The 27,840-nt window shown below is 32.5% G+C and overlaps 3 protein-coding genes across 6 annotated transcripts; 1 reads left to right on the top strand and 2 right to left on the bottom strand.

The window, feature by feature from the left end:
- The first annotated feature begins 113 nt into the window (after positions 1–113).
- LOC117928539 lies at positions 114–5,919 on the top strand. Its single transcript, XM_034848422.1, has 9 exons — positions 114–809; positions 2,156–2,359; positions 2,461–2,664; positions 2,774–2,968; positions 3,399–3,433; positions 3,516–3,608; positions 3,823–3,973; positions 4,069–4,751; positions 4,905–5,919. Exons 1-9 carry the CDS (start codon positions 746–748, stop codon positions 5,625–5,627), a joined length of 2,352 nt encoding a protein of 783 aa, XP_034704313.1. The 5' UTR covers positions 114–745; the 3' UTR covers positions 5,628–5,919.
- Positions 5,920–13,604: 7,685 nt separating this feature from the next.
- Positions 13,605–16,203, bottom strand: LOC117928601 (40S ribosomal protein S23-like). The gene is made up of 4 exons (XM_034848521.1): positions 16,102–16,203; positions 14,462–14,617; positions 14,246–14,372; positions 13,605–13,994 (listed from the first exon to the last, which is right to left on the bottom strand). The coding sequence occupies exons 1-4, from the start codon at positions 16,104–16,106 to the stop codon at positions 13,854–13,856; spliced, it is 429 nt and encodes a 142-aa protein (XP_034704412.1). The 5' UTR covers positions 16,107–16,203; the 3' UTR covers positions 13,605–13,853.
- A 1,864-nt stretch (positions 16,204–18,067) lies between these two features.
- On the bottom strand, positions 18,068–27,572 carry LOC117928602. 4 transcript variants are annotated; one of them, XR_004653584.1, is made up of 6 exons: positions 27,425–27,572; positions 23,737–24,000; positions 20,114–20,234; positions 19,415–19,485; positions 18,378–19,235; positions 18,068–18,292 (listed from the first exon to the last, which is right to left on the bottom strand). XR_004653584.1 is itself a non-coding variant. In XM_034848523.1 (4 exons), the coding sequence occupies exons 2-3, from the start codon at positions 23,953–23,955 to the stop codon at positions 20,121–20,123; spliced, it is 333 nt and encodes a 110-aa protein (XP_034704414.1). In that variant the 5' UTR covers positions 23,956–24,000; positions 27,425–27,572; the 3' UTR covers positions 19,487–19,612; positions 20,114–20,120. The 4 variants fall into 4 exon arrangements, 1 of the variants encoding a protein (XP_034704414.1); XR_004653582.1 differs by having other exon boundaries at positions 18,070–18,292; positions 19,613–20,234; positions 27,425–27,568; XR_004653583.1 differs by lacking the exon at positions 19,415–19,485 and having other exon boundaries at positions 27,425–27,571.
- Positions 27,573–27,840: the final 268 nt, after the last annotated feature.

The following is a 27,840-nucleotide window of genomic DNA, read 5'->3' as shown; positions in this document are numbered from 1 at the left end:
AACAAGTAATTTTGTGTATTTTTAAATATTACAAAATATCCAAATGGGTTAGTAGAAAAATTTTAATGTTTGGTTATGTAATTAGTTAAAAAAAAAAAAAACCAGTAATTGGGTATTAATGAAGGTCTAGTTTGGATGAAACTTTCTATTCTTAAGTTTTAGTCTTTTGCCTTTCTAAAAAAAAGGTCCAAACAAGGCCTTAGTGAAGGGGATAAATTTTTGAATTAACAATTTCTTAAAGCAATTTAAAAATAAAAATAAAAAGAAAGAAAAAGGAAAAAAGGGCAAAAAGGGGAAGGAAGCCCGCAAAGTGGGTGTACAAATCCAAACTTTCCCGCTCAAACGTGCTTACGGACGGTTTCATTCATCAAGAGCAGCGATTCGTTCATCAACAATGCACCTAAGCCAACTGACTCGACTCTTATTATTGGCTACTATTTCGTGACGTGCATCTCAAAATATGTCTTCATTGGCCGGTCATGAACATACGTCACCGCCAATGCTAAACCCCATTTCTCCTTGCCTTTTTTCTATTACGGGAGAATAAAATCTTCTCCCTGGCTCTTGATCCCATATTAATACTAATTAATTAGTTAGGGAATTAATGTATTCTCAAAATTCAAAAATTTCCCTCTGCTTCTCTCCATTCTTCTTCTGTTCTTCTGTTTCATTCTGAAATTCTACCGTTTTACTTTCTCTCCATCATGTATGCGTGTAATGTTATCTGTCTGTTTGACTGAAATTTATGGAAATGGACGGTCTTGATGATCAGAAGAAGAATCTGGAAGAGGGAAAGATTCGATTTTCAGGTTTTCTCTCTATACTCGCATATGCAATTCATTTTTGAGTTTGATTGCATGGAATCGACAACGCTTTTATCTTGATTTTCTTTTCTTTTCTTTTTTTTTTTTTTTAGTTTTTTAAGAAACCCTTACTGGTTGCGGAGAAAACCAAGGGAAAATTGAAAGGGGAGAGACTTTCTCATGATTATGCGTCGTCTTTTCTTCTGCTTTTCTGAAAATTAAAATTTCCCCTCAACTAACTTGAAGTGATCGTAATAGGTTTAATTGAGTGGATGAACGATTTGGCATTCAAGATTTTGATTATTATTATTATCTTATTATTATTGTTATTATTTTGGTTTTTCTTATGTTTTCTTGGTGTCCAAACAAGGTTTTAGGGTTTCAGGATTCCTTTCACATGAATTGGCTGATGATTGATTCTTGCGGGGTGTATGTTGTGGGTGCTATTGTAGTCGAATTGTGTGTTTAATTCTTTGTTTCTGGTATTTTTGTAAATGAATGCACTGGATGACCATCTATGAATTAGTTGGTATGCTATTGTGTTGCAACTTATATGGTTTTAATCTGGATATATACGCAGGCCATGTAAAAGTAGAAAATTCAATGGCTAGAGTTTAATGCTATACTAGTTGAGTTGTGCAAACTCATTTTAGAATTTCTGGAAAGAAAGGTAGAAAATTTGATGTAGTATTTACTGCAAGTTTGCTAGTATTTATTGTCTTGGGTCATTCTATTTATCTAGTTTCAGGTCAACTCTCCTTAGAAAAGAACACTGGCACAAGCATTTATATGCATATCTTCTATTTCATTCATTTGCTCCCATTTGTGATCCACCACCACCATAATCATCATTTCTTTCTCATCAGTTTAGTTTTAAGGCTTGAATGATCGAGATTACTGATAGAAAGCTGAGCAAATTTGAAGCGAAATTAGTTGTAAGTTAAAATGCTTTGATGGGTTCCTCTTTACTTGCAGCAGGGAGTAATTTGAGTCTGACCCTGAATACCGTCAGGGGGATTAAAAAAATAGTTTATTTTTATAGGCATTAAAAAAATAAATAATAATATAAACAAGCAGATATGATGTCAAGTTGTCTTTTCTTTTTTCTTGGTGGGGGTGGGGGGGTTAGTTTGTTTTCTAGTTTGGTTGTCTCTGAATATTATTTTGTGCGAGGATCTTGAAGTCGATATATCAATATTGTTATTCTACTTGCTAAAAGCTTAGTTTGAGGGTTTCAGCTTAAATTGTTAGAATGATTCACAGTTAATTTTGGAGATGAAAATTCTTTATGCTTCCCTCTTTCTATTTTATATTGCTATATAACCAAGTTCTGCTTGAAATCAATTTGACAGTAACTTTGGAGAACCGATATGACAGTTTAGAGCTTTCCGACAAAAGGAATCCTCAGGAAGTAGAAAATGCTGCTGATATACCTGGGCAAAGCAAACAGGAGCCTTCACTCTCAGATTCTCTGGAACCAGAAAGACCAAGAGGAACTGGCAATTACAATTTGCGCAAAAGTTTAGCTTGGGATAGCGCCTTTTTCACTAGTAAAGGTCTGCCAATGTGTACTTAAAAAACCCATACTTAAATGCCTTCTATCAACACTATTTCATTGTATGTTAACTTTACAATTTCTTCTTTTGTACATGTTCAGGAGTTCTGGATCCTGAGAATGATGATTTTGAGCTGTTTGACACTGGGAATTCTCTGGAATTGGAGAATGCAGCTGACATATTTGGACAGAGAGAACACGAATATTTGCCATCTGATTCTTTGGAACCAGAAATTCCAAGTAGAGATGGAAAGTTTAATATGCGCCAAAGTTTAGCTTGGGATAGTGCCTTTTTCACAAGTGAAGGTTTGGTCTCATATGCTCAAGAGACCCATATTTTTAAGTGTCTATCAATGTTACCTTGTATATATCTTCCAAGTTACAGATTTATATCATAACTACTCTACATGTTCAGGAGTTCTGGATCCTGAGGAACTCTTTATGATAAACAAAGGATTCAAGAAGGCTAAAACACGTCTACTACCTGGGATTAAAGAAGAACTTCAGAGATCTGCCGAGTCGAATTCTACAATAGATAGTGATCGGTTCTCTTTAGAAAGCCTTGAGATTGATCTGTTTGAAGATATTAGAGCATCCATCCAGAAATCAAGTAAGGAATCCAATTTGGCGATTTCAAGCCACCAAATGGGATTAGGAGTAGGCCTGCAAAGTATTTGCTTTAAGTATACTGCTTTTTCAGTTCTTGAAAGAGGCACTTTTCCTGCATTCTTATTTGTATAAGTTTTAGTGTGGGTGTAGGTCAGGATTCTCCAAAGAGGTTTTCTGGTTTAAAAGGGTCCATTGGAATAGGAAACATTAAGATTTGATTAAATGCTTAGGCTCATTACCTTTATACATATCTCATTTATCAAATCCCATGTGGGGCCTGATAAGGCAAAAATTCATGTTTTTAGGTAATGCTTATTGTGATAACTAGTCAATATTGTTTAGTAGGACATGTTTGATCTTATATTTATTTCTATTTTTTCCTTTTGTGCATCTGCTATGGCTGAATTTATCCTCGATTGATGCTGTTTCAGCCTCAGAGAAATTGGATGCTGCCTGTCAAACTAGGGTAAGTGCTTGTCATGGTGGTCATTTTTGGAAACTGCCCCTATGTTCCTTGAGAGTGAACTTCTCTAAATTTGAAATTTCAGATGAAAACGACGCCAGCTATCACAAGGCAAACTATTAATGTGCATGGATCACAGAGAACTGCAAAGGAGATTTCAATTCATACACGAGTGCAGGCATGTAATAATTGAGCTGAATGAAATATTGTTTCTTTTATGTTATAGTGCATGCACTTCTCGGCTATGTATCATCTAGGCTGCTCAGATTTTAAATATGCATTTGTCCATTCACAAGCACAGAGGAGTTAGTAGAGTAAAATCAAATTATCACTTTTTTTTTTGTACTATTTCATGTACTTTTCATTTATGCATTTTTAATTAAATAAAGCAGGCTACTGGAAGCAGAGAGTCAATTCCCTTGCCTCTCAAGCCACCAAAGATGTTAGGCCAGAGTAACTCCATTTCAGCAGCTCCAACCAAAAGGGTTCCTTTGGGTGCAAACCATGTCGAAGTGGAAAATAGGAATGCTAAGACTACACTTGGTGAGAAGAATCCCCTTGAATATAGATCAATTTCAAAGACAATCAAAAGTCCTTTTGATTGGCTTTTAACTGAAATTTGCCTTAATGCATTACAGGGAAACGTTTGGTAGTGACCCGGCAACCATGTTTGGTCAACTCTTGCAGTATCATCCCTAGCTCTACACCCTCCCCAAGATCATCTTCAGGTTCTGCCACCGCTACCAACAAATCAACGGTTTCTTGTTCCCCATATGATAGGTCTGATAGTGCTTCATCTGATGCAACTGGTAAATCTCCCTCAAACTCTTTGAGAAGAAAAATTGATTCAAGGAGTATTAATCTGGCAACCTCTGTCTCTACCCTCAAAACGCCTCTTCGATGCTCAACAAAAACTAAAAATGATGTTAGAAATTCTGGTCACTCTTCTAGTCGGTTCTCTAGTTCATTGTCTGCACAGAAGCCTTCCTCTTGCACATCATCTACAAGCTCCTTTGATGGATGGTCATCGGAATCATCATCATCAACTGTCAACCAAAGATCCAATGGTTCAAAAGCAAGTCTGGATGGTGCTCCTTACCGAGGGTTTTCCTTTGACAATGACATCATTCAAGCATCAGATATTGAGAGCCATCCACCGAATCAATCCTCTGTTGGATCCAAAAGTCACAGAACAAGATTGCCCAATCAATACATCAAGAAATGTTCAATGGTTAATGGTCCTGTTTCTCCAAATGTTTCAGGAAACTCCAAACCTTCAAGTCTTCGAATGCCATCCCCAAAGATTGGGTTTTTTGATGTGGTTAGTTTTTGCTCTCTTTCCTTTTCTTTTTCGTTTTCATTTTAGGTTGATCAAATCTTATTTTGACTTCAGCTTTTGATCTCAATGTCTTTAATGTATGATTTATTAAACTACCATATTGATAGCTTGAATGTTGATTTTCACTCATGTCAGGAAAAATCTATGCCCGCTGGACTGAATGGGAGTTTCCAGTTTCATTCTGGTGCACAACGTACATTGGCTAAAAGCGGGACTAGAATCAGTAATCTCAGTGGGGCTGCCAATAGAGCAAGGCGGGGTAAGCTTCAGCCAGCAAGAATTTCAATAGGGACTCAGAATGTGAAGCGAGGTTCTCACCAAACTGAAGTTTCATGTCCTGATTCAGGAATGAATCCTGCATATCCTGTGCAGTTTCACAATGTTGAAGATGCTTCTAAGAAAGGGTCTGGCTTGTTGAGAACCACAAGAAGTCATCTTGGGATGACTCTAAAGAATCAGAATGTTTCATCTACCAAAGTTAGTAGAGAAAATTGCTCAAAAACTCCAGAAGTGGGCTCTAGTTCAAAGGCTGAAAATAAAGGGGCTCAAGCAGTTTTGAAGGATAGAATGAGAAGGGAGAGCAAGGGAACGGTCCATGTAAAAGCCAACAAGACTCTTGCCAAGGAAGGTAGACCCCATCATTCTCGTGAGAATATGAATCTCCAAAGAAAAGAGCACGAGGAGGTCAGCCAAAACTGTCCTCAAGATAATCAGTCTCTACTACACATGAATGAAAAGGAAAACTATTTTGAAGATCAAGTTGATGGTTTAAGCAGACAGGTCAGTGTCATTGATCTCAGCAGGGATGTGGTGGTTGAGCCTAGAGGGAATGTCTTGTTCCAACCTTATTGTCAATAATTCTGGAGCTTGTTATTAGCCCATTTCTCACGAATGGCTTCTTCATGGGGAAAAGGGCCCCCACCTTTCCCAGAGTAGGTCTTTTTATATTGTTGCTGAAACCTGTGCAGATGTTCAGAGATTGGAGTGAAAGTTCAAAAGGTAACAGGGTCTGTTCTGTTATTCAGTTTCACGTTGAAGCCTTTTTTTTAAGACATAGCATCAAACGCGATGTAATGTGATGCGATTTGATATGATTGTGTTGAATGTTATGTTACTTCTCAAATGGTAATGAATTCATTTCTTTTGTGCCTGTGGTCGTCTCACCTAAATTCCCTCCAAACTCAATCCCCCCAGCTCACTGGTGACAACCATTCTGGGACTGCGACCCACCATCCTCGAAATCATTCCTAGCGTCAAATGGCCGGAAATGACCATTTCCTTATAAAAGCCGGATCCGAAACCCTTAAACACTAGGTATTTGTATTACTTATTTGAATTTCTTCCCCTCCCTCACACTTCACAGAGAGTTCTAACATGGCTGTTTGCTGTGTCTTCGTAAACCCGGCCTCGGAATTGATTGCCTTGCTCCACTTGGTCTTGGTCTTTGGGCTTTCCATTAGCCCATTTTCATCCCAACTGAAAAATCCTAGCTTCATGAATCATCATGCTGATAATTTAAATTAACCTCTAGTTTGATTACTCCTAGAGTGTTAACTTTAGTCACTTAGTTTTTATTTCTTTTAATCCCAACTTCAATTTTTTTTCTAAAATATCACATTGTATTTGTTCTTATAAATTTGTTTGTTAAGCTTAAAATAAATTAAATTAATGGAAAATAAGTAAGAATCTACTTTAGCTTGAGCATCTCTTCCCCTTTTTCCTTTCTTTTTTTCTTTTTTTTTGGGATTGGTGCCATGCTTTGCCAATTTCCCACATCCTATTCATATGGAGGGAAGTATTTTTCTTTTTGTAAGAAAAAGCAAGTCTTGGGGTTGTTCTTTGGTCCCACTCTTCATTTTGGGTACCTACTCACATTTGACCCCATTAATAAAATGATATGTGTAAAGTATATATCATTAAAAAATTTACAAAAACTTATCAAACGGGTAAAGATGACTTGATGGTGAGAAATAATCACATGCATTTCATACATATCTAAATATTACAACTTTTTTATAATTTATTATTAAATATCAAATATAATTTGTTATTTAATGCATTACCTAACTCTATCTAAAAAAAGAAAATCTTACCTACTACTTTTATACTCTCATTATTCATATATAAAAAAAATGATAGTAATTTAATATGAAAATTATATAATTTCAACTACCAAATTACAAAATATGTAAGATGTATTTTGATGAATCAAATTTCAAGATCAAGTTTAAAACTTTTTGAGAGAGAAAATTTAAAATTTGTATTATATGAAGAAGATGAAGGATTTCAAGTGATTACAAGTGTCAAAGGTAATATTTGATATTTTTTTATCCAAATATAATTGTTGTAGGAAGAAATGTGATGTTAAATAATGATTTTAGAATTTTTTATGAGTTTATTATAAAATTTTGTTCTCAAATTGTTATTAATATTTTTATATATATATATTTTTTTGTTCATAGATTAAATTTGAAGATGAAGCTTTATATGTCTTGAAGGATGTCAAGTGATTACAAGTGTTAAAAGGTAACATTTGGTTTTTTTTCCATTTACATATAACTATTGTAGGTAGAAATGTCATGTTAAATGACATTTAAATATGTAATGATTTATAATATCTAGATTTTTTAATTTTTTTTCTGAGTTATTTTTAATCAAATTGAGAGCATTTAGTAATTTGTTATGAAATTGTCATCAATATTTTGTAAAAGATGGTACGAACTTTGTAAGAGATGGTACGAACTTTTTATGAGAGGGTACGAACTTTCTAAGAATGAGTACGAACTTTCTAAGAGTAGGTACGAACTTTCTAAGAGTTGGTACAAACTTTCTAAGAGAATGTACGAACTTTCTAAGGCAGGGTACTAACATTCTAAGACAGGGTACGAACTTTATAAGAGATGGTACGAACTTTCTAAAACTTTCTAATAATGAGTACGAACTTTCTAAGAGAGGGTACGAGCTTTCTAAGAAAGAGTATGAACTTTCTAAGAATGGGTACGAACTTTCTAAGAGAGGGTATGAACTTTCTAAGAGAGGGTACGAAGTTTCTAAGAGTGGGTACGAACTTTCTAAGACAGGGTACAAACTTTCTAAGACATGGTACGAACTTTCTAAAAGATGGTACGAACTTTCTAAGAGTGGGTGCAAACTTTCTAAGACAGTGTGTGAACTTTCTAAAAGAGGGTGCGAACTTTCTAAGAAAGGGTGCGAACTTTCTAAGAGAGGGTGCGAACTTTCTAAGAGATGGTACGAACTTTCTAAGAATGGGTACGAACTTTCTAAGAGAGGGTACGAACTTTCTAAGAGTAAGTACGGACTTTCTAAGAGAGGGTACGAACTTTCTAAGAGAGGGTATGAACTTTCTAAGAGTGGGTACGAACTTTCTAAGAGTGGGTATGAACTTTCTAAGAGATGGTACGAACTTTCTAAGAGAGGGTACGAACTTTCTAAGAGTGGGTACGAACTTTCTAAGAGATGGTACGAACTTACGAACTTTGTAAGAGAGAGTACAATCTTTCTAAGAGAGGGTACAGACTTTCTAAGAGAGAGTACGAACTTTGTGAGAGAGGGTACAAACTTTGTGAGAGAGGGTACGAACTTTGTGAGAGAGGGTACGAACTTTGTGAGAGGGGGTACGAACTTTGTGAGATGGGGTACGAACTTCCATAATTTCTTTAAGAGTAATTTTTTAAATTTCTTTTAATAGTAATTTCCATCATTTCTAAGCTTAATTAGTATCAATAAATAATATTATTGTATTTCCATGTGGAAATTTTTTTTGAAAAGTTTGAAAATTTGTAAAATTTTCAAGGGTAAAGAGAATGTGACGAAGGGTGCTAAGAATATGAGGAATCCTCACATTCTTTATACAATTCCTCACATTATTCGTACCTTCTACAATTACTTAGTGTTTTAATTTTTTAATTTTCTTAAAAGTAATATTCATCGTTTCTAAGCTTGATTAATATCAATAAACAATATTATTTATATTTTTAAGTGGAAAAAAAATCGAAAATTTATTCAATTTTAGGGTACGGAGAATGTGAGGTAAGGTATGAAGAATGTGAGGATTTCTCATAATCTTCATACCTTTTCTCACATTTTTCATATCCTCTCTAATTTTTTAGTGTTTTAATTTTTTAATTTTTTAGGATAATTTACATTATTTCCAATTTAAATTTTTTTTAATGCTTAATTTTTTTTTAACAATTCTATCAATAATAACTCAAAATAATATTATTAAACTATGTTATTGTTATTTCAAGTTAAAAAGTAAATCTAAAATTTTAAAAATATAAATAATTTAGGGTATGAAAAATATGAGAATGGTATGAAAAATGTGATAAATACATGTTTGGTACTTTTATCACATTTTTCATATTGATTTTTAGTTTTAAAATTTTTGAAATTACAAATTTATTTTCGAAAATACTATCATTAGTAACTTAAAAGAGTATTAGTAATTTATTTTATTGTAATTTAACTTTAAAAACCTTAAATTCAAAAAATGTAAAATTTGGAGAGTACGGAAAAAAATTAGGACGATATAATTACCTAAACTTTACATATGATTACCAAAATGTTGAATTTTTATGAAAATACTCATTTCATATTAAAATATTACCATATTCATTTTTATGTTGAATTTAAATGTTTAATAATTTGTTAAAAATAAAATAATGTAATTATGATATATGATGATTTTTTTTTGTTAATAAATATGTTTTCAAATTTTATATCATTTTATTTTTTATTTTTTTCTAATTCTATTTTTATCTAATATTTATTTTATTTAAACCCAAAATTGTTGAGAATGGAGGAAGAAAGAATGCCACAACCGGTTCTTCCCTTAACTAGTTAAGTGGAATTTTTATTTCAAATTTAAAATGGATGGCCAAGATGTAATCTTGGACATCCAATGGCTTGAAAAGCTTTTTGGGTAGGTACCGAAGAGGTACCTAGAATTTTCCTTTTCTTTTTGTAAGAAAAAGCAAGTCTCAATTTGGGGTTGTTCTTTGGTACCACTCTTCATTTTGGGTACCTACCCACATTTGACCCATTAATAAAATGATATCTGTAAAATACATATATTAAAAAATTTATAAAAACTTATCAAACTGGTAAAGATGACTTGTTGATGAGAAATAATCACATGCATTTCATACATATCTAAATATTACAACTTTTTTATAATTTATTATTAAATATCAAATATAATTTGTTATTTAATGAATTACCTAACTCTATTTAAAAAAAGAAAATCCTACCAACTACTCTTATACTCTTATTATTCATATATATAAAAAAGGATAGTAATTTAATATGAAAATTAAATAATTTCAACTACCAAATTACAAAATATGTAAAATGTATTTTGATGAATCAAATTTCAATATCAAGTTTAAAACTTTTTGAAAGAGAAAATTTAAAATTTGTATTATATGAAGAAAATGAAGGATTTCAAGTGATTACAAGTGTCAAAAGTAATATTTGATAATTTTTTTTATCCAAATATAATTTTTGTAGGAAGAAATGTGATGTTAAATAACGATTTTAGAATTTTTTATGAGTTTATTATAAAATTTTGTTATCAAATTGTTATTAATATTTTTAGATCATTTTTTTTTTTCATAGATTAAATTTGAAGATGAAATTTTATATGTCTTGAAGAAGACATTATACGAAGGATGTCAAGTGATTACAAGTGTTAAAATATAACATTTGATTTTTTTTTTCCATTTACATATAACTGTTGTAGGTAGAAATGTCATGTTAAATGACATTTAAATATGTAATGATTTATAACATTTAGATTTTTTAATTTTTTATGAGTTATTATTAATAAAATAGAGAGCATTTAGTCATTTGTCATGAAATTATCATCGATATTTTTATATTATTATTTTGTGTATTCATAGACTAAATTTGAAGATGAAGTTTTATATATTGAGAGGAGGTACGAAAATTGTGAGAGAGAGTACAAACTTTGTAAGAGAGTGTACGAATTTTATAAGAGATGTGACTACCCTTATAAAAGAGGGTACGAACTTTGTGAGAGATGGTACGAACTTTGTGAGAGATGATACGATCATTGTGAAAGAGGGTACGAACATTGTGAGAGGGTACGAACATTGTGAGAGATGGTACGAACTTTGTAAGAAATGGTACTAACTTTGTGAAAGATAATACGAACTTTGTGAAAGATAGTACGAACTTTGTGAGAGATGGTACGATGAGAGATTGTACAAACATTGTGAGATATGGTATGAACTTTGTAAAAGAAGGTACGAACTTTGAAAATATAATATTTTATATTTATAGTTATTTATATTAAATATCTTTAGAGAATTAGAGAAAAGTCCAAGAATTGTTTAGATAAGCCTAAAAGTGTTTTTAAAAATAAAAATTAAGGACATGTTGGGTAACTATTTTCAAAAATAATTTTTAAAAATTACATTTTCTCTAATATTTTTTAGAATAGAAGTATGTTTGAAAATTTAAAATATTTTAACCTATTTTTAATATTTTAAATATGTTTTAAAATAATTTTTATATCTCATGTTTTATTTTTAATCATTCCTTGTATTTGTATAATTATTTTTTAAAATAATTATTAGAAAACAAGTGAAAATAATAAAAATAATAATTTAAAAATATTATTTAAAAACATCCTATTTTTTATTATTAAAAACAAAAAATAAAAAATAAAAAACCTTTTTTTAATTTATTTTTTTTGTCAAACATGTTTTTTTTTTAATTTTTTTGTTCTAGAGAATAGAAAATTATTCTCGAAAACAATTATCAAACACGTCCTAAGTATTTAATAAAATTTAAGAAACATTTAAAAAAAAAAAATCACTTATAATGTTACAAAAAAATTTATAAAATTTTTCAAAGAAATATTTTATAAGTGATTATTCTAAAATATACTTTAGAAAAGAAAAAAAAAATATTTATGAACTTTGTAAGAGATGGTACACACTTTGTCAGAGATGGTACGAACTTTATTAGAGAGGGTACGAATATTGTAAGAGAGTGTACGAACATTGTAAGAGATGGTACGAATATTGTAAGAGATTGTACGAACTTTGTAAGAAATGGTACGAACTTTGTAAGAAATGGTACGAACATTGTAAGAGAGGGTACAAACTTTGTAAGAGATTATACGAACATTATAAGAGATGGTACGAACTTTGTAAAAGATTGTACGAACTTTGTAAGAGAGTGTACGAACTTTGTAAGAGAGGATACGAACTTTGTAAGAGAGGGTACGAGCTTTGTCGGAGATGGTACGAACTTTGTAAGAGAGGGTATGAACTTTGTCAGAAATGGTACGAACTTTGTCAGAAAGTGTACGAAACATTGTAAGAGATGGTACGAGCATTGTAAGAGATGGTACGAACTTTGTAAAAGATGGTACGAACTTTGTTAGAAATGGTACGAACTTTGTCAGAAAGTGTACGAACATTGTAAGAGAGTATAGAACATTATAAGAGATGGTACGAACTTTGTAAGAAATAGTACGAACTTTGTAAGAGAGAGTACGAACTTTATAAGAGAGTGTACGAAACTTTGTAAGAGAATGTATGAACTTTGTAAAAGATGGTACAAACTTTGAAAATATAATATTTTACAATTACGTAGTTTTTTAATTTTTTAATTTTCTTGAAAATAATTTTCATCATTTCTAAGCTTGATTAGTATCAATAAACAATATTATTTGTATTTTTAGGTGGAAAAAATAAAAATAAAAATTAAATTTTAGGATATGGAGAATATGAGGTAGGGTATGAAGAATGTGAGGATTTCTCATAATCTTCATACATTTTCTCACATTTTTCGTATCCTCTCTAATTTTTTAGTGTTTTAATTTTCTAATTTTTTTTAAGGATAATTTACATTATTTCCAATTTTAAAATTTTAAAATTCTTTTTTTTTTTTTAACAATTCTATCAATAATAACTCAAAATAATATTATTAAACTATGTTATTGTTATTTCAAGTTAAAAAGTAAATATGAAATTTAAAATATATAAATAATTTAGGGTACGAAAAATATGAGAACGGTACCAAAAATATGATAAATACATGTTTGGTACTTTCATCACATTTTTCATATTGATTTTTAGTTTTAAAATTTTTGAAATTGCAAATTTATTTTTGAAAATACTATCATTAGTAACTCAAAAGAGTATCAGTAATTTATTTTATTCTAATTTAACTTTTAAAACCTTAAATTCAAAAAATGTAAAATTTAAAGAGTACGAAAAAAAATTAAGACGATCTAATTACCTAAGCTTTACATATGATTATCAAAATGTTAAATTTTAATGAAAATACTTATTTCATATTAAAATATTATCATATTCATTTTTATGTTTTATTTAAATACAAATAAAATAATGTAATTATGATATGTGATGATTTTTTTTTTGTTAATAAATATGTTTTCAAATTTTATATCATTTTTATTTTTATTTTTTTCCAATTCTATTTTTATCTCATATTTATTTTATTTAAACGCAAAATTGTTGAGAAGGGAGGAAGAAAGAAGGCCACCCGGTTCTTCCCTTAATATTTCAAATTTAAAATGGATAACCAAGATGTAATCTTGAACATCGCTTAGAAAAACTTTTCGGTAGGTACCCAAGAGGTACCCTAGAATTTTCCCTCAATTTGATGAAAGAGAAAGCATTGAGAGCATAAATCTAATATCCCAAGCCATGACAAGGAAACCCAAGAAAACCTGTGGAAATGGCTCTACCACCAGACTACTTAACAGTTACGAAATCCCCCCATTTCAGCACTGGAGTCACGAGATCAGAATACTTGTTTATAAGATGCAACAACTGCAATCTTCAATTGATCATGGCAAAATAACAGTGGATACCAAATTAAGTGGTCCATTAAACAACAATGATTCTAAAGTTTCCAAAATTTTGTTCTATAAGACTAATAGCACTAAGATTTAAATCAACACCAAGGTAAATTCCATCACAAAATCATCACATCATTTCCATCAAGAATCAAGGAGGAAAGGAAGAGTGGACAGGGAAGATAGAGCTCAATCTCTCTATAAACCTAAGACCTAGGCTTTTCCTTTTTCTCTTTAAAGAGAGCCAGAAGGGACACACCAGATACCTTCACAACCTTGAATCGGACTCCAGGAATATCTCCCACAGCATGCCCCTTCCGTCCAAATCCTGCAATCAAGACCTCATCCTGTAACCAAAACAAATTATGTACCCATTAAGCAGTGAGTACAAATGATAAACACATTAATAAAGCTAAACTAGCTCTATAATCCTGAACAACCTTTGAACATCAATTTAACAATTCTATGAAATCATCGTGTGCCCGCACCCCTAGCCTCTCACAATTTAGAAAAGAATTAATAAAGAGGATCGGAGATTGCGGTTGGGTGCAGGCTACATCTTTGGGAAACTTCCCACTTCTATGTCTATAGAACTTACATTTTCCTCAATGTAGTTTAAGCAACCGTCATTGGGTACAAATGCAGCAATCTTCTTGCCATTTTTAATCAGCTGAACACGAGCACACTTTCGGATAGCAGAGTTTGGCTGCTTAGCCTCAATTCCACTGTACAAGGCCAGCAATAAGTCATTCAAATCCAAACTGATGCAGTCAATACTAATGAAAAATGAGAGGCAATATAAGTCTGTCCTTACATCTTTTCAAGGACGATGCCCTTTGCATGGGATGACCCAGCAAATGGCTTTTTCCACTCGTTCCCAAGGTTAGACTTCTTGTATGCCTTATCAGCCCACCTCTGCCTTATGCGGTGGGACTTCAGCTTGCGACCAGCTCCCATTCCACGAGTCTTCCTGCACAATGCTCACATCATTGGGATCATGAGTCCATTTGACCACACCAAAACACAAAACAAAAGACATGCAACTCTAAAATTGGAACCTACAAGAGATATACAATAAAATGGCAGTACAAGTTTATGACTATGCAACCAAATCACTCAAACAAATCTACTCCCCCTCCTCTCTCACACATAGAGATGCACATGTAAACCCTTTTTCCTACAAGGGAAATAATTCATCGAATCTTTCCATCAAATGAATACCCAAAAACTTAGAAAGACATAAGAGTCGATAGAAACTACATCTTCCATACCTTCCAAAGCTCTTAGTTGAATCGCAACAAGTTGATTCATGACAAATCCAATCAATCTACTAATCTTAGTAAAAACACTTACTCCTTTAAAGAACACCAAGATCATTAAAATCATTCAAGCAACCAGTTGCCCTTGTGTGGCAGAATTGTTTCTAGCTGATTATGTCAGTAAATAGCTTTCTTTGAAGCATGTCATCAATAAGCGAGAACAAATTTATTTTTCATGTTCATATTTCCACTGAAAGATCACTTCAAGATTGCCCAACTAAGAAATAAAGCTTGGGGAATGACAATGCAAGACAGTCCAAACTTTATTTTGCTTAGAAATGAAATCACAATTTCATAGTTCAAATTTCATCATGTGCAATCACCTCTCCAAGGAGCCCAAAACAATTATTTGGCATAATTATACTTCTTTTATTTGAAAAGACAAAAGGGCTTAAACAATAAATTTTAGGATTTTACTTTTAGCAAGAGACAACCAGTGTTAGTGAAAAATAAGAGAGAACTTAGTCACGCTACATTAAAACAATCTCAAATAAGAATATCCAAGCAACTCCATTGGGATTTGATTCGGAACACTATGTTTACCATTATATTTGGTTTCTGAGAAAACATAGTAAAGCAAAAATAGTATAGCTTCTTTAACACGGATTTTTCACGATTCCCTCCTGCTTCCCACCCTCCCACCCAACAAAAAGATAAAAAACATCAACTAATCCAAGCACAACTATGATTTTAGTTGAGGTCAGCTTTTTCATTTTTGGAGACGAAAACAGTAATCACGTAGATTTAAAAAAAAAACTTATTTCATTTTACTCGATTTTCACAGCAATGAAACAGTGGTTAATGAACAATAATAGAAAACAGACCCATCAGATAAAAACTGCTTTGTTTAGTTCCTGCTAAACGTAGGTAAAGCCCAAAAAGGAAAAATCAAACTACAAACCCCTAGAAGATTGAATTTTTCGGATCCGATGCTTACATTACCATCCACCCTAGCTAGTTAATTGAATTCATATTCCCATTTCATTTTCTCGCCAGTTTCTCAGAAACCAAACAGAGTGTAAGAGGTAGAGAAAAAAAAAAAAAGGATGAATTCAACACAAGAGATCAGCCATGAATCTCTGGACCATGTATCAGACAGAGAAAAAAAAAACAGAAAAAGTAAAAGTGTTCTTACCCCATGGCTGCTGAAAGACGAGACTCGGCTGATGAAACCCTAGCCCAGAACCCTAAAACTGTTCTTCAGGGGTAACGATGTATGGATAAATAAGGTACTGTTTGGCTGCAAAGACGGAAATAGTGTGATCTTTTCATCATATTACGACTCTGTCCCTGAGAAATTTACAGTCTCCTTGGTATCCACGTGGCAGCTGTTAGTGAAAAAATGTCATGGTAATCGTTGTGATCTACAGCTTACGACCCCATTGTTCAAGGTTTGACTGTTGACTAATTGCATAAATGTATCAGACATAGATTAAAAAAATAAGGTTTAATATATAAAAAATAAACGTAAAAGAAATTGACATCTAAGTAAAAAATATATATATATTATTTATATAATAAAAACCAACAAAAGTTTTTTATAAGATGATAATTCATTAAATTGCAATTGAATAACAATGTTTGTAAACAATTTGAGTTACTGTAAATCATCTTAGGATACGTTTGACAACTATTTTTAAGAACAACTTTCCATTCTTAAAAAAGAAAAATCCGTGAAAACTTATTTTTTGAAAATAAAAAGCTATTTTTTGTTTCAAGGTATTTTTAGAAAATATTTTTTAATTATTTTATATTATTTTTACTTATTTCATAAAAACTGTTTTAAAATATAATTATATAAATATGTATAATGATTAAAAATAAAATATTAAATATATAAATTATTTTTAAAATTTTTTGTTCTATAAAATATTAAAAAATTATTTTTAAAAATTATTTTATACCAAGCCCTTAGATTTTTATTTGTTATCTATCAAAACATTTATTTTACACTCAAACATATTATGAAATAAAATATCAAAAACTATATATCTTAATACAATAAACTAGATAGTGAGCTACTGCTTTAACATAAATAATTATTTAATATTTAATCATCAAAATATTTTAAAAATTAAATAAAATAAATAAATTTTTAGTCTAATATAATTAAAAAAAATGTTTAAAGTATTTTTTATATTTTAATAAAATAATATATTATATAATTAAAATTTAAAAAATAAATAATAATATTTGAGTTTAACTTCTAATGGATTGCTTATACCTTCAACACCCATTAATCATATTAATCCATTCAAAATAGTCGGTTGAAAATCTCTCAAAGAGCCATCCATATTGAACCAAAATCCAGTAAGTTTGAACCCATAACATTTTGATATTATGTTGAACAAATAAATTTTTCAAAAACTTATTTATTTCCCCTATTTGTTAATTTTCTCAAAAATTTATTTGTTTTCCCCATTTATTTCTTCTCTTCCTCGCAATTTTTTATATCTCTTCTTCACGCGCCATATATTGAACGTAGATCCTACAAATTTAATTTTATCGGGCATAAAGGAAGATGCTAAAAAGTATAATATATATTGAACAAAAAATGAATGATTTGACCTGATATCAAAATTTGATTTGAGAGCAGAAAAACTTGGACGGTTATAAGTTATGTTCAGAAAAGCAAGATCAAAATGATCTTATAAACACTAATCCATAAATAGCATTTCAAAGTTATTTTTCAGGTCTAAATATAAAAGCCCTTCTTCCCTTAAATTCTTTTTAAAAAAATGAAATTATTATTATTATTATTATTTTTAAAAATGACAAGGAGGCTAGTGGATATGATATTAGATAATATTCAATATTGCTTTTAACAGCGGAAAAACACAACCCAACAACAAATTTTGTTTATTGGAATAAAAGTGGGATTGAAAAAAAATAAAATAAAATGATGATCTACCAAATATTTAAATACAATTTAATTCAAGTAATGGTTGATTGAAGTTAAATAATAACAAGAACCAACCTGGATCGGGTCTAATTTTCTCTCCATATGTGGTTTGATTGAATTGAATGAGAGATTTTTTGTTACTAGGGGTGAGCCATGAGCAAAAAAATTGCATTAGAAAAGGAAGAAACTAAGGAAGAAAGAGAAGAAATGGTGATTAAATTAAGACAAAAGGATAAACAAATCATAGTGGTCTGATATCTGCTAGATTAGAACAACAAAAGAGAAGGGGGGACACGCCCAAATGTAGCTACATATAATCTTTGTAAACATTCATCTTCCACTACCCAACCAACACATAAATTGCGTATATAATCCCAGGTATATATCCCAAGATTGTCAGCAACAAGTCTATCCAGAACTCTATCTGCAAATCCACAAGAAGCGAATGAATATATATAAATCTCAAATGATAAAAAAGGGGAGGAAATGGGAAGAAAATATATAATTACTCCACAGCCATAGCGGAGGAAGACGCCGACAGGAGGGAGGAGGATGGCGAGGATGATTTCTAGGAATGTCTCTGAACCCATTATGATTGTAGCTTGTAGGTTAAAATGTCGGTCGGTTGGAATGGAATTGAGGATTTGAGATTGAAGGGGGATGGAGGGCATGGGAAGAAGACAGTTATTGAGGGAGGACAGGTGTTTGATAGTGAGGGGGTTCAGGAATCGGTGAGGACACGTAAGGGAGGTGTCTTGACACCTGCACGTCCTGCCTCCTGCTTTCTCTTCCTCTTGACTCGCGTTCTTTGAATTCTCCCTCAATCTTCACACATCATTTGGAAAATATTTGGCGGTCTCTGTCATGGGTCCATTTCCCACCAACCAGACAAATACCATTTTGTTTTTACTTATTTATTCTCCTTATCGCAAAAAATAAAAAAATAAAAAAGGCAAAATATACCAATCCTGTCGTGCCTTCATATCATGAAATAAATAAATAAAGATTAAAACTAAATATAAAATATAAAAATAAAATAATGGCTTCCTTAATTTATCATTTTTTTACTATTATTTTTTTCTTGTACACATGAAATTATTGGATCTATTGCTTCAAATCTTACTTTTTATTTTTGTTAGTTATAATAAGATAAGGTGTCTTATTAGAAATATTAGATTATTGAAGTATTATTAACCACTTTAAAGGGAGGTTAAGAGAAGATTTTTACAGACTTTTCTGCTTAAAGTGATCTGCAACTTATTTTACCCCTTATAAAAAAAAATTGTCTGATACCTTTGTTCATATCTCCTTGCTTATCAGAGTGCTCCTCCTTTCTCTAGACTTCCGCTGGATAAGTAATAGAGACCCTAAAGCATGACAGAGATGGAGATATGGTTCAGGTACCTAAGGTTTTTCACCAATATGATGAATTTGAGGGCATCTGAGAATGCATGAATGCTAAAATATTTGCCTAAAAAAGGTGATTACAGAAATCTAAAGATCAACATGTATATCAATTCATTGAGGTGAAACCTGGAAACTTCACCAGTAAGTTTTCCACCAATTGTTGCCAATTCTAAGGGCTGCATGGTTCTTTATGTCTGACGGAGAAATTATCTGGGGTAAAAAAAATTGATAGATTTAGAGGGATGGAAGCTGACACTCAAGCTGAGAAATTGTATTTTGGAACTCCAGGATGACTCTCTCATCTTGAAGCCAACCATATTTAATTGGACTGAATTACCTACAAGAAAGAGCACACCATGGAAGTTGCAAGCATCAAGTAAAAATCAAGTAATCGTTTCTGCTGAGTGCTGATATGCCTTTCAAGAGCCAACATGCAACTTATAACAAAGGGGAGAATTCAGAAAGCACACGATAATTTATTTCATTCCTTTTCTCCAACAATGGGCTTCATTTGTCTGTCAAGGCTGTAAGGGAAAAATTTTTGGAATCTAACTTCCACCACACCAACCACAAAATGTCCCAAGTTTCCAAATTATTTTTTGTCTACATTCCAAGAAACCTAATAGAGAGCGTTAGGTAACTCGAGACCCTGTTCCCAGAGAGCTACACAATTCAGAGGATGGATGATGGAATCATGGAACTGAAGAAAGAAAATACATGTGCTAAAAACAATTACCAGGACAAAAAACAGGAACCTATTCATTCCTCTCTCCAATATTTTACTGCATCAGTGACAATTTTTTTACCAAATTTGTGAGATTAAGCGCATGAAACCTACCACCTAATCAAGGCTGATAAACCTCTGGAAGCTGAAGACCCACACTTGAAGCAGATTTTCCAAGAATTCTCTTCATTTCATCTGATCTATCCACAGCAATGTTATAAGAGAGCAGTAACTCCTGCACAACCACCATCAGTTCAAAATTAGAAATTAAGGTTGAGGTGGCCACCGGTTCTTGGAATATTTCCTTTCACAAAAATCGCTTAAACTATTTATTATTAAATAACAAACAATCATGCACTTGTGAGAGACACATGGACAAAAAAACAAAGTGATAGCTATATTTATTGTTATGCAAAGGTAAGACAACCATGAATGGACTAAAAATATGGCAGTATGCCCATTTCTAAAATTTGCCATCCATTTGTAGCATTTCAATAATTTTAATACATTGAAACCAGACAATAAAAAACATAATTCTTAAATTAGGTACTTGGATGTCCTTTGATCTTGAGCAATGAAAGGTTGTAAGGGCCAATTTGGGGTAGGATCCAAGTCTTTTGAAATCTAAGTAGAGGTTGTCAAAGGTAGGGGAAGGTATAGTTCTAGAAAAGGGGTCGTGGGTTCTCTAGTTGGATTAATTTCCCCAAACTCTTTTGGCTTTCCTTTTCTTTTTTCTTTTTTCTTTTATATTTTTTTTGGATAAGTAAATGTAGTTGTATTAAGTCTTAGAACCAAATGGGTTTATTATAACTTTTGGTAGCTTTGTTAGGACTTTGTGAAGAGTGAAGTGTTGGGATTCTTTGAGCAAGGCCCTTTTGAAGGAAGTTTAAATACCACTTTCTTGGTCTTAATCCCTAAAAAAAGGGTAGAGTAGAAAATTTAAAGGATTTTAAGCTCATCAGTTTGGTGAGAGCCTGTACAAGTTAGAAGGAAAGATGTTGACAATCAAACTTAAGAAAGTTGTGGAAGAAGTGGTCTCTAATTCTAAAAGTGCCTTTCTAGAGGGTAGACAAATTTTAGGTGTCGTTCTTATTGCAAATGAGGCCATTGATTCAATGATGAAGAGCTTCTATAACATTTTTTTTTTTTTTTAATTTTTATTTTATTTAATGGAAACTTGACATTGAGAAGGACTATGACTATGGTACACCTGTCAACTTCTTTCAAAGTTCAAGGGGTTGAGGTAAAGGGATCCTCTTTCTCCCTATTTATTCGTTTTGGTGATGAATACTCTTAGTTATCCTTTAAAGAGAGTTAGGGAGGAGGGTTTCATCTTTGGTTTTAAAGTGGGAGATAAGGACAATGAGGGGGTGGAAGTGTCTCACATGTTGTTTGCCAACAGCATTCTTACTTTTTGTGATACAAAGATCAAATGTTACATCTTAGTTAGACTTTCAACATGGTTTGAGACAATTTTTGTGCTAAAAATCAACCTAGGAAAAAGTGAGTTAATTCCAATTAGGGGTATTACTAAGGTAGGGCAATTGTTTTGATAGTTGTATTAAGGTGTAGACTAGGGGATGCTCCCTCACATGTATCAGATCTCCCTTTGAGAGCTTCATACAAATCATCAACAATTTAGGATGTGGTGGAAGAGAGGTTTTACAAAAGACTTGCAATGTGGAAATGACAACAGCCTGTCAAAAAGAAAGAAAGAAAAAAAAAGGTTTAATAAAAAAAAATGCCCTGCCTAGCCTCCTAATTTATTTCATGTCCTTATTTTCATTCCAAGAAGGGTGAGTATGGGATTGGAAAATATTCAAAGGGATTTTCTGTGAGAAGGGGGAACACTTGAAAAAGTTCACTTAGTGAAATGGTCAAATATTTGTATGGAAAAGAAAGAAAGTGGGGTTGGGTATTCGTGACTTTTATGTTTTCCATAAGGCTCTTTTTAGGAAGTGGAATTAGAGGTTTGTATTGGCAAGGGAACCTCTATGGGAGCAGGTTATCACACGAAAATTCAGGAAAGAAGAGGGGAGATGATGTTCTCTAGAGGTGAATAGGGGTTTGGGGTAGGGTAATGGAAGGCAATAAGGAGAAGATGGAGATTTCGAAAGTAAAATCTATTTCTTTATGGGCAACAAAAGGAGAGTAAAATTTTGTAAGGATACATGGTGTACTGATACACCTTTGAGTACTTCTTTCCCTTCATTGAATGTATATGGTGTTGATACGTTCCTTTTGAGAATGCAAGGAAAATCAATAAAGAAGGGTGATGAACATAGGGTGACTTTGATGGTTTCAAAGAGTGGCAACTTCTCAATTAAATTCTATTACTCTTAGATGGTACCGAGATCATAGTCTTCTTCTGTGGATGTTATTTTGAATTCATGGGTTTCAACAAAAGTGAGCTTTTTTTTTTCCTAGGAAGTGGTTTGGAAACGAATTTCAACTGTGGATGAGTTAAAAAGGAAAGGATGGACTTTGCTGAATATATGTTCTATGAGCAAAGGAGAGGAAGAATCTGTTAAACTCTCTATCATTATGCCAAAGAAAGAATCCTATGGCAGCTAGTCTTCTCCTCATTTGGAAAAGTATGGTGCTAAATTCTTTAGTGTAAACAATACTTCTAAGTTGACATAGATCCTTTATCTGAAAGAGGCAGAAGAAAGCATGGAAAGTTGCTCCTTTGATTTTGTTTTGGACCACTTGGAAAGAGAGAAATTGAAGGTTTTTGACAATGTGGAGCTTTCAGATCAAGAACTAAAAAACCTATTTTATTTGTAATTTTTTGGAGAAAGTAAAAGGGGGTCATTGAGGAGTTGTCTATGTCTATGGTAGAGTTTGTTGATTGGTTAGGTTGCTAGTAAGGGGTGGGAGTGTTTTTTGTTACTCTCTTCTTGTTTTGCTTGCTTGTTAAATATATATATATATATATATATATATATATATATATATATATTGTGTGTGTGTTCTTCTCATATAGATAGGGTATGGCCCCTTTCCTTGGCACTCTTTTAATAGATGCCCAGTTTGCTTATCAAATAACAATAATTCTTAAATTTTTTAATCTGTTCAGCCAATATTGAAAGAGCAGATGCAATTTTTTATCCATCATGCCATAAGACTACAACATGTACCTCAAATGTGGTAAAGAGAATATCCTAAGATTGAATTCTCAAAGGATCAAACTTGGACCAAATGTATTCACTTTAAGTTCAACTGAGTTATAATGTAATGAATGAGATTTCACTTCAAAATCATGCAGGTCTCATTTGCAAAATCAGCAATCTGAAATCAAATCTACTAAACCATCTAAGAGTATCTGATCAAAGATCCACATGTTGAAAAGAATATCTAATAAGATAGCATACTCCCCTTGTAAGTAACAAAGTCCAATGCCCAAGAATTTTAAGGCTCTATTTGGTTCTTAGAATTTATGAAGGAAAATGAAATAGAAAAAGGATAGGAAAATAAAGTATAAGTTTAAACCCAATTAATTTTCCTCCACTACATCCCCAACTTTCTTCATTTCTTTCAAGCAAAAAATGAGGGGGGCTTTCACTTTTTGGAGTTTAGAATTTCCCCCTAATTTCCATCTTCTTTTCTCTTTCTTAGGATTTTCAATCACTACCAAACAACAAAACTTGGTAATTGATCCAAGTTTTCTTCCAATTGCTTCTTGTTACCAAGATGAAAACAGAACATAAAAATTTAGGAAAGAAAGAGAGCAATACCTTGTGATGGTGCACACTGTTAAGCAGATAAGTGTAATCATGGGCAACCTTTAATTTTTGTTGAATAGATGAGAGGTCCAGCAGTCCACGGTTCTTCTGAAACTCTTGTGTTATATGGTCTCTGAAGTGCCTTTTGTGGTCTTCCTTTCCAATGTGATTCTTGACAGCTTTGAGAAGTTGGCGATATACCTTAGTAGCTTGCAAGGCTTCAGAACCCATTTCCACAGTTTGTCCTTCTCTTGATCTATCTCTTTTTCACCTTTTCTGCAATGCAGTTTGTATTTAACAGAAGCACCTCTCACAAACTCAGTGAAAAAAAAGAAAAAAAAAAACAAAACTCCAATATTGTTTACAGATGAAAAACTAATATAGAAAAATCTTGAAGGCCACTGCACATCACAGGTGAAGAAACTGGAAGTTAGCCGTGATTAAAAGAATGGACTAGAGCAAGTAATCTAATATCCTAATCCCTTTAAACCTGGCTCAGGAGACAAGGATTTTATGCTAGCAAACAGGGGATTTGGGTGAGAAAAGTGGGAGGTTCCAGGTTTGAGTTCCAACAGGTACAAAGAAAAAAATTCTGTATATCTATATCTATACACACACACACACACACACACAAAACAGAACAAACAAAATCTTTTTCCTAATAAAAAATCTAGTGTCTAGAATCACAAAGATAATGTGATATCAGGAAAAAGACAAAAGAATAGCTTGCAAATAATGGAAGAAATCTCTAAAAGGATGTTATGTAGCTTACAGCTAGAGAAATCTCCTTTAGCAATGGGGCATGTAAAATGCACACGTACATTACTCACAGATCTCATATGAGAATTTGCAAAATTGGTGATAAATAACACTGGTTCTCAACTATTCATAGGAAATGATACAAATAAAGAAGTCTTCAAAATTGGATCTCTAAGGTCTGGGAAGCAACAGAATAGAGTAAACAAGAGAGTAGACATTCATAATAGCTAAGCCAATGACCAGATTTGTTCTCAAACAGGCACATGCACAAACAGCACACAGATAGAGAGAGATCCAAAGTCTCCAACATTACACTGATTTTTTTTTATTTTTTTTTTGATAGACGAAGACAACTTGAATTGATAAGACGCAAAAACAGGGGGCCAACATTACACTGATTTGGGCATAGCAAATCATACACTTGTGTCGAAATGTGCATTGTGCCAGAAATTTTGACCATGTGGCATGACAAGGGCTCTTAAGAGACTTATGTTGATCATGTGGTTCCATTAATGAAACTCAAATTACTCATCAAACAAGTAAAAGGCTTAGCCACCCATGGAGGACATAGCTAAACCAAGACAAATAAAATTACAGCTTATCAATTCTTTGGTTTACAAATTTTGAAGTACATTCCCTGCATTTTGAAGCAGAAAGCTAAGTACTATCCCATCTAAAGAACCAAATAAAAGAAAAAAAAGAAGAGTCTTAAGATTCTAAACATCCAATTTAATAAAAAAACACGCCCACACATAAATTTTGCTAATAAATTTTTTTATAATGAATTATAAATCCAAGCACTAGCATCACATCAACATTTCCTACTAAAATATGGCATTATGCAGGAAACAAACAACTAAAAGTAAGATTGAAATACTTTTAACCGCAAGCAAACACACGAATCCTCATCACCATACCACCCATACTTTCAAATTAAGAGCAGATTGTGCTATCATCCAGTGATATAATTATAAGTTATAACTGTTGTGTCTCTAAAAAATGCCTTTTTCTTTATTCAGTTTCTTATATGCAAATACTTCTCATTCTGTGTCCAATGCTCATTGGTGGGTTGATAACATGAAGAATATGCACATTTACTTGGATACGAACTTTCGTGTTCTGGTGAATACAAAAGTTCGTGTTTACTACAAGACGAACCTCGTCTTGTAGGCAAGACAAGATCTCAAACTCGTCCACTTCAATAACTATGTACCGCAGCACAAAACTGCACCATCACATACCTAGTAATAAAATTAAATTAACTGCAACAAAACTAACTTCAAAATATTTTCATATTATTAAATCTTTATGTTACAACGTGATCTATAAGCAACATTTCTTAGACAACTTGTAAGTAAAAATCAGTGACTGGAAAATAAAGGAAGATATCTGAAATCAAGTTTTTGTCTCCTAGGTCTTTCATTGTTTGGAACATGGGAAAACCAAGACCTCCAGTCAAAAGAAAATTTTCTATGACAACCATTATGCTCAATTGATTTAAGCTTTCCATTAATTTTCTTGGAAACCAAATAATCTAACATTAATTTATTTTCCCCACTTTTCTCATGGACTCCAAATGTAGGGTAGGGTTTCTAAGCTACTTATGTCCGAGTTTGGGATGGATTGGCAGCAACTTGGAGCAGTGGTTGAAGATTTACTCTGGTTCTAGCAGATTTTAATAATTCAATCTAGAGGACTTTGGTTCTGCCCAAGGAACCAGGTACAGTAAATCTACCAAGCCCAACCTGAGCTCAAACCTGGATCAATATTTGAGCTCAGCTCGAGTTAGATTAGGCTTAGGCTAATCCAGTTAGGTGTAGAATCTAGTAGAGGTTGGCAACGCAACTTTTCTTTTATCCTTTATTTTCCTTACTTTTTCCATCAAATTTCCTCTTATTTTCAAAGCAACCAAACAATGTCAAAATCTGTTTTTGGTTGAAGTTGGACCCCATTTGTCATCATGGGACTTATCGACAACAAGACAAGGAAGTCATATAATCAATATGGATGCTGAAGATCTTACTATTCATGCCATTTCAACATAATTAAAGCTATTTAATGCACTCAAAGGAAAATCAGAGCGTCAGCAATCTTCACATGAGGCAAGTGGCCCTAAGAAACAACTGCCATGATTTCGTTTTACCAGCAGAAAAACAACTGCAGTGTCTCATTGATGCTGAAATTGAGTTCAAGGACAACAAGATTAAGATGTAGCTACATTGTGCACCGTACTAAGCTATTCATAAATCAAACAGTTTTAAATATAAGATTTTTTGCTTAGAGTCATAAACCTTCGTCAAATTTAGACCACAATAGATTAATTTTTCGATAGAATTATTAATCCAGTATGTAAAATATTGATTATTTATGAACTGGCTTTGCTTTAGTTTCTGATTCAACATTACTTTTTCTACTAGCTTCGAGTCGCTTTGACACACTATTCAAACATTGAGCAAATTGAGCAATAATTTACTCTTTCCAGGAAGTAGTCAAATTAAAATGTGGACTTTTTATAGCCATGATTTTAGGTAAAAATGCATAAGAAGTTAAAGCGTACACATTGAATTGTTAAACAAATGGGTTATCTCTTATGGGGCTATAGATTTATTCTATTCTTTTGGTCAATCGTATAAACTAAGAATTATAAGAAATCAATCAAACATAGCTAAACGTTCATTCAGAACTTCAATGGTTTATTAGGACGATCTTCTTTACTGCAAAGACTTTCCACCATCCTCTAACCTGCTAATATTACCGTTAAAATTAACCGAAGTGATGACCGACAATATAGAAACTCAATAATTCAGAAAAATTTTCTGTTGATTGTCAAACTGTTTGCTCCTCATTTCAACTCCAGTTTTCCCTCCCATTTATATGCTTGAGAAGAAGGGAAAATAAATCGGAAACTAAAGAACACTGTAGATGATTAAGGTGTTGTTACCTGGTTTTGGTTGAAGGAGCGAGCGATGGAGATCAAGGACATACAAAATCCTGCACCGGGTGAGAGATTGAGAGAGGATGAAGGTGTGGGATGGAGCCTGGGAATGTAGGGTTTATATAGAGGACATGATAAGAAATATGCAAAATAGTGAAGGAAAAATTTGTATTTTCAATGTAAACGGACCCTGCAAGGAGGGGCGGAATAACATTAAACCGTCAAAAACCTCCCATACCCAACCCATTGCGATTGATATGCGCTCGGCCTAATTATTTGCAAAGCTGGAATGAGGAGGGCTAAAATGTCGTGTTGGGCTTGGGCTGTTGGGTTGATCCAACAACTTTGAAGTCCAAATTAAAACTGAAAAAATCTTACTAAGCAGACTTTGGATGAGAGAACTGCCAGCCTTGTGAGTCACG

The sequence above is a fragment of the Vitis riparia genome, chromosome 13 (assembly GCF_004353265.1).
Source record: "Vitis riparia cultivar Riparia Gloire de Montpellier isolate 1030 chromosome 13, EGFV_Vit.rip_1.0, whole genome shotgun sequence".
NCBI lineage: Eukaryota > Viridiplantae > Streptophyta > Magnoliopsida > Vitales > Vitaceae > Vitis > Vitis riparia.
Note: the sequence above shows the minus strand (reverse complement) of the source record. Positions and strands in the feature narration are given on the sequence as shown.

Excerpts from the sequence above, each read along its gene's own strand:
- LOC117928601 (XM_034848521.1), bottom strand. Across the intron at positions 14,373-14,461 it reads GGCATCGTCCTTGAAAAGAT|TGGAATTGAGGCTAAGCAGC; the intron begins GTAAGGACAGAC and ends GGCCTTGTACAG. Across the intron at positions 13,995-14,245 it reads TAAACTACATTGAGGAAAAT|GATGAGGTCTTGATTGCAGG; the intron begins GTAAGTTCTATA and ends TTTTGGTTACAG.
- LOC117928539 (XM_034848422.1), top strand. The coding sequence starts at position 746 with ATGGAAATGGACGGTCTTGATGATCAGAAGAAGAATCTGGAAGAGGGA. Across the intron at positions 2,969-3,398 it reads AGCATCCATCCAGAAATCAA|CCTCAGAGAAATTGGATGCT; the intron begins GTAAGGAATCCA and ends ATGCTGTTTCAG. Across the intron at positions 3,609-3,822 it reads CAATTCATACACGAGTGCAG|GCTACTGGAAGCAGAGAGTC; the intron begins GCATGTAATAAT and ends TAAATAAAGCAG.
- LOC117928602 (XM_034848523.1), bottom strand. The coding sequence starts at position 23,955 with ATGGGTTCTGAAGCCTTGCAAGCTACTAAGGTATATCGCCAACTTCTC. Across the intron at positions 20,235-23,736 it reads ACAGTGTGCACCATCACAAG|GAGTTACTGCTCTCTTATAA; the intron begins GTATTGCTCTCT and ends GTGGTTGTGCAG.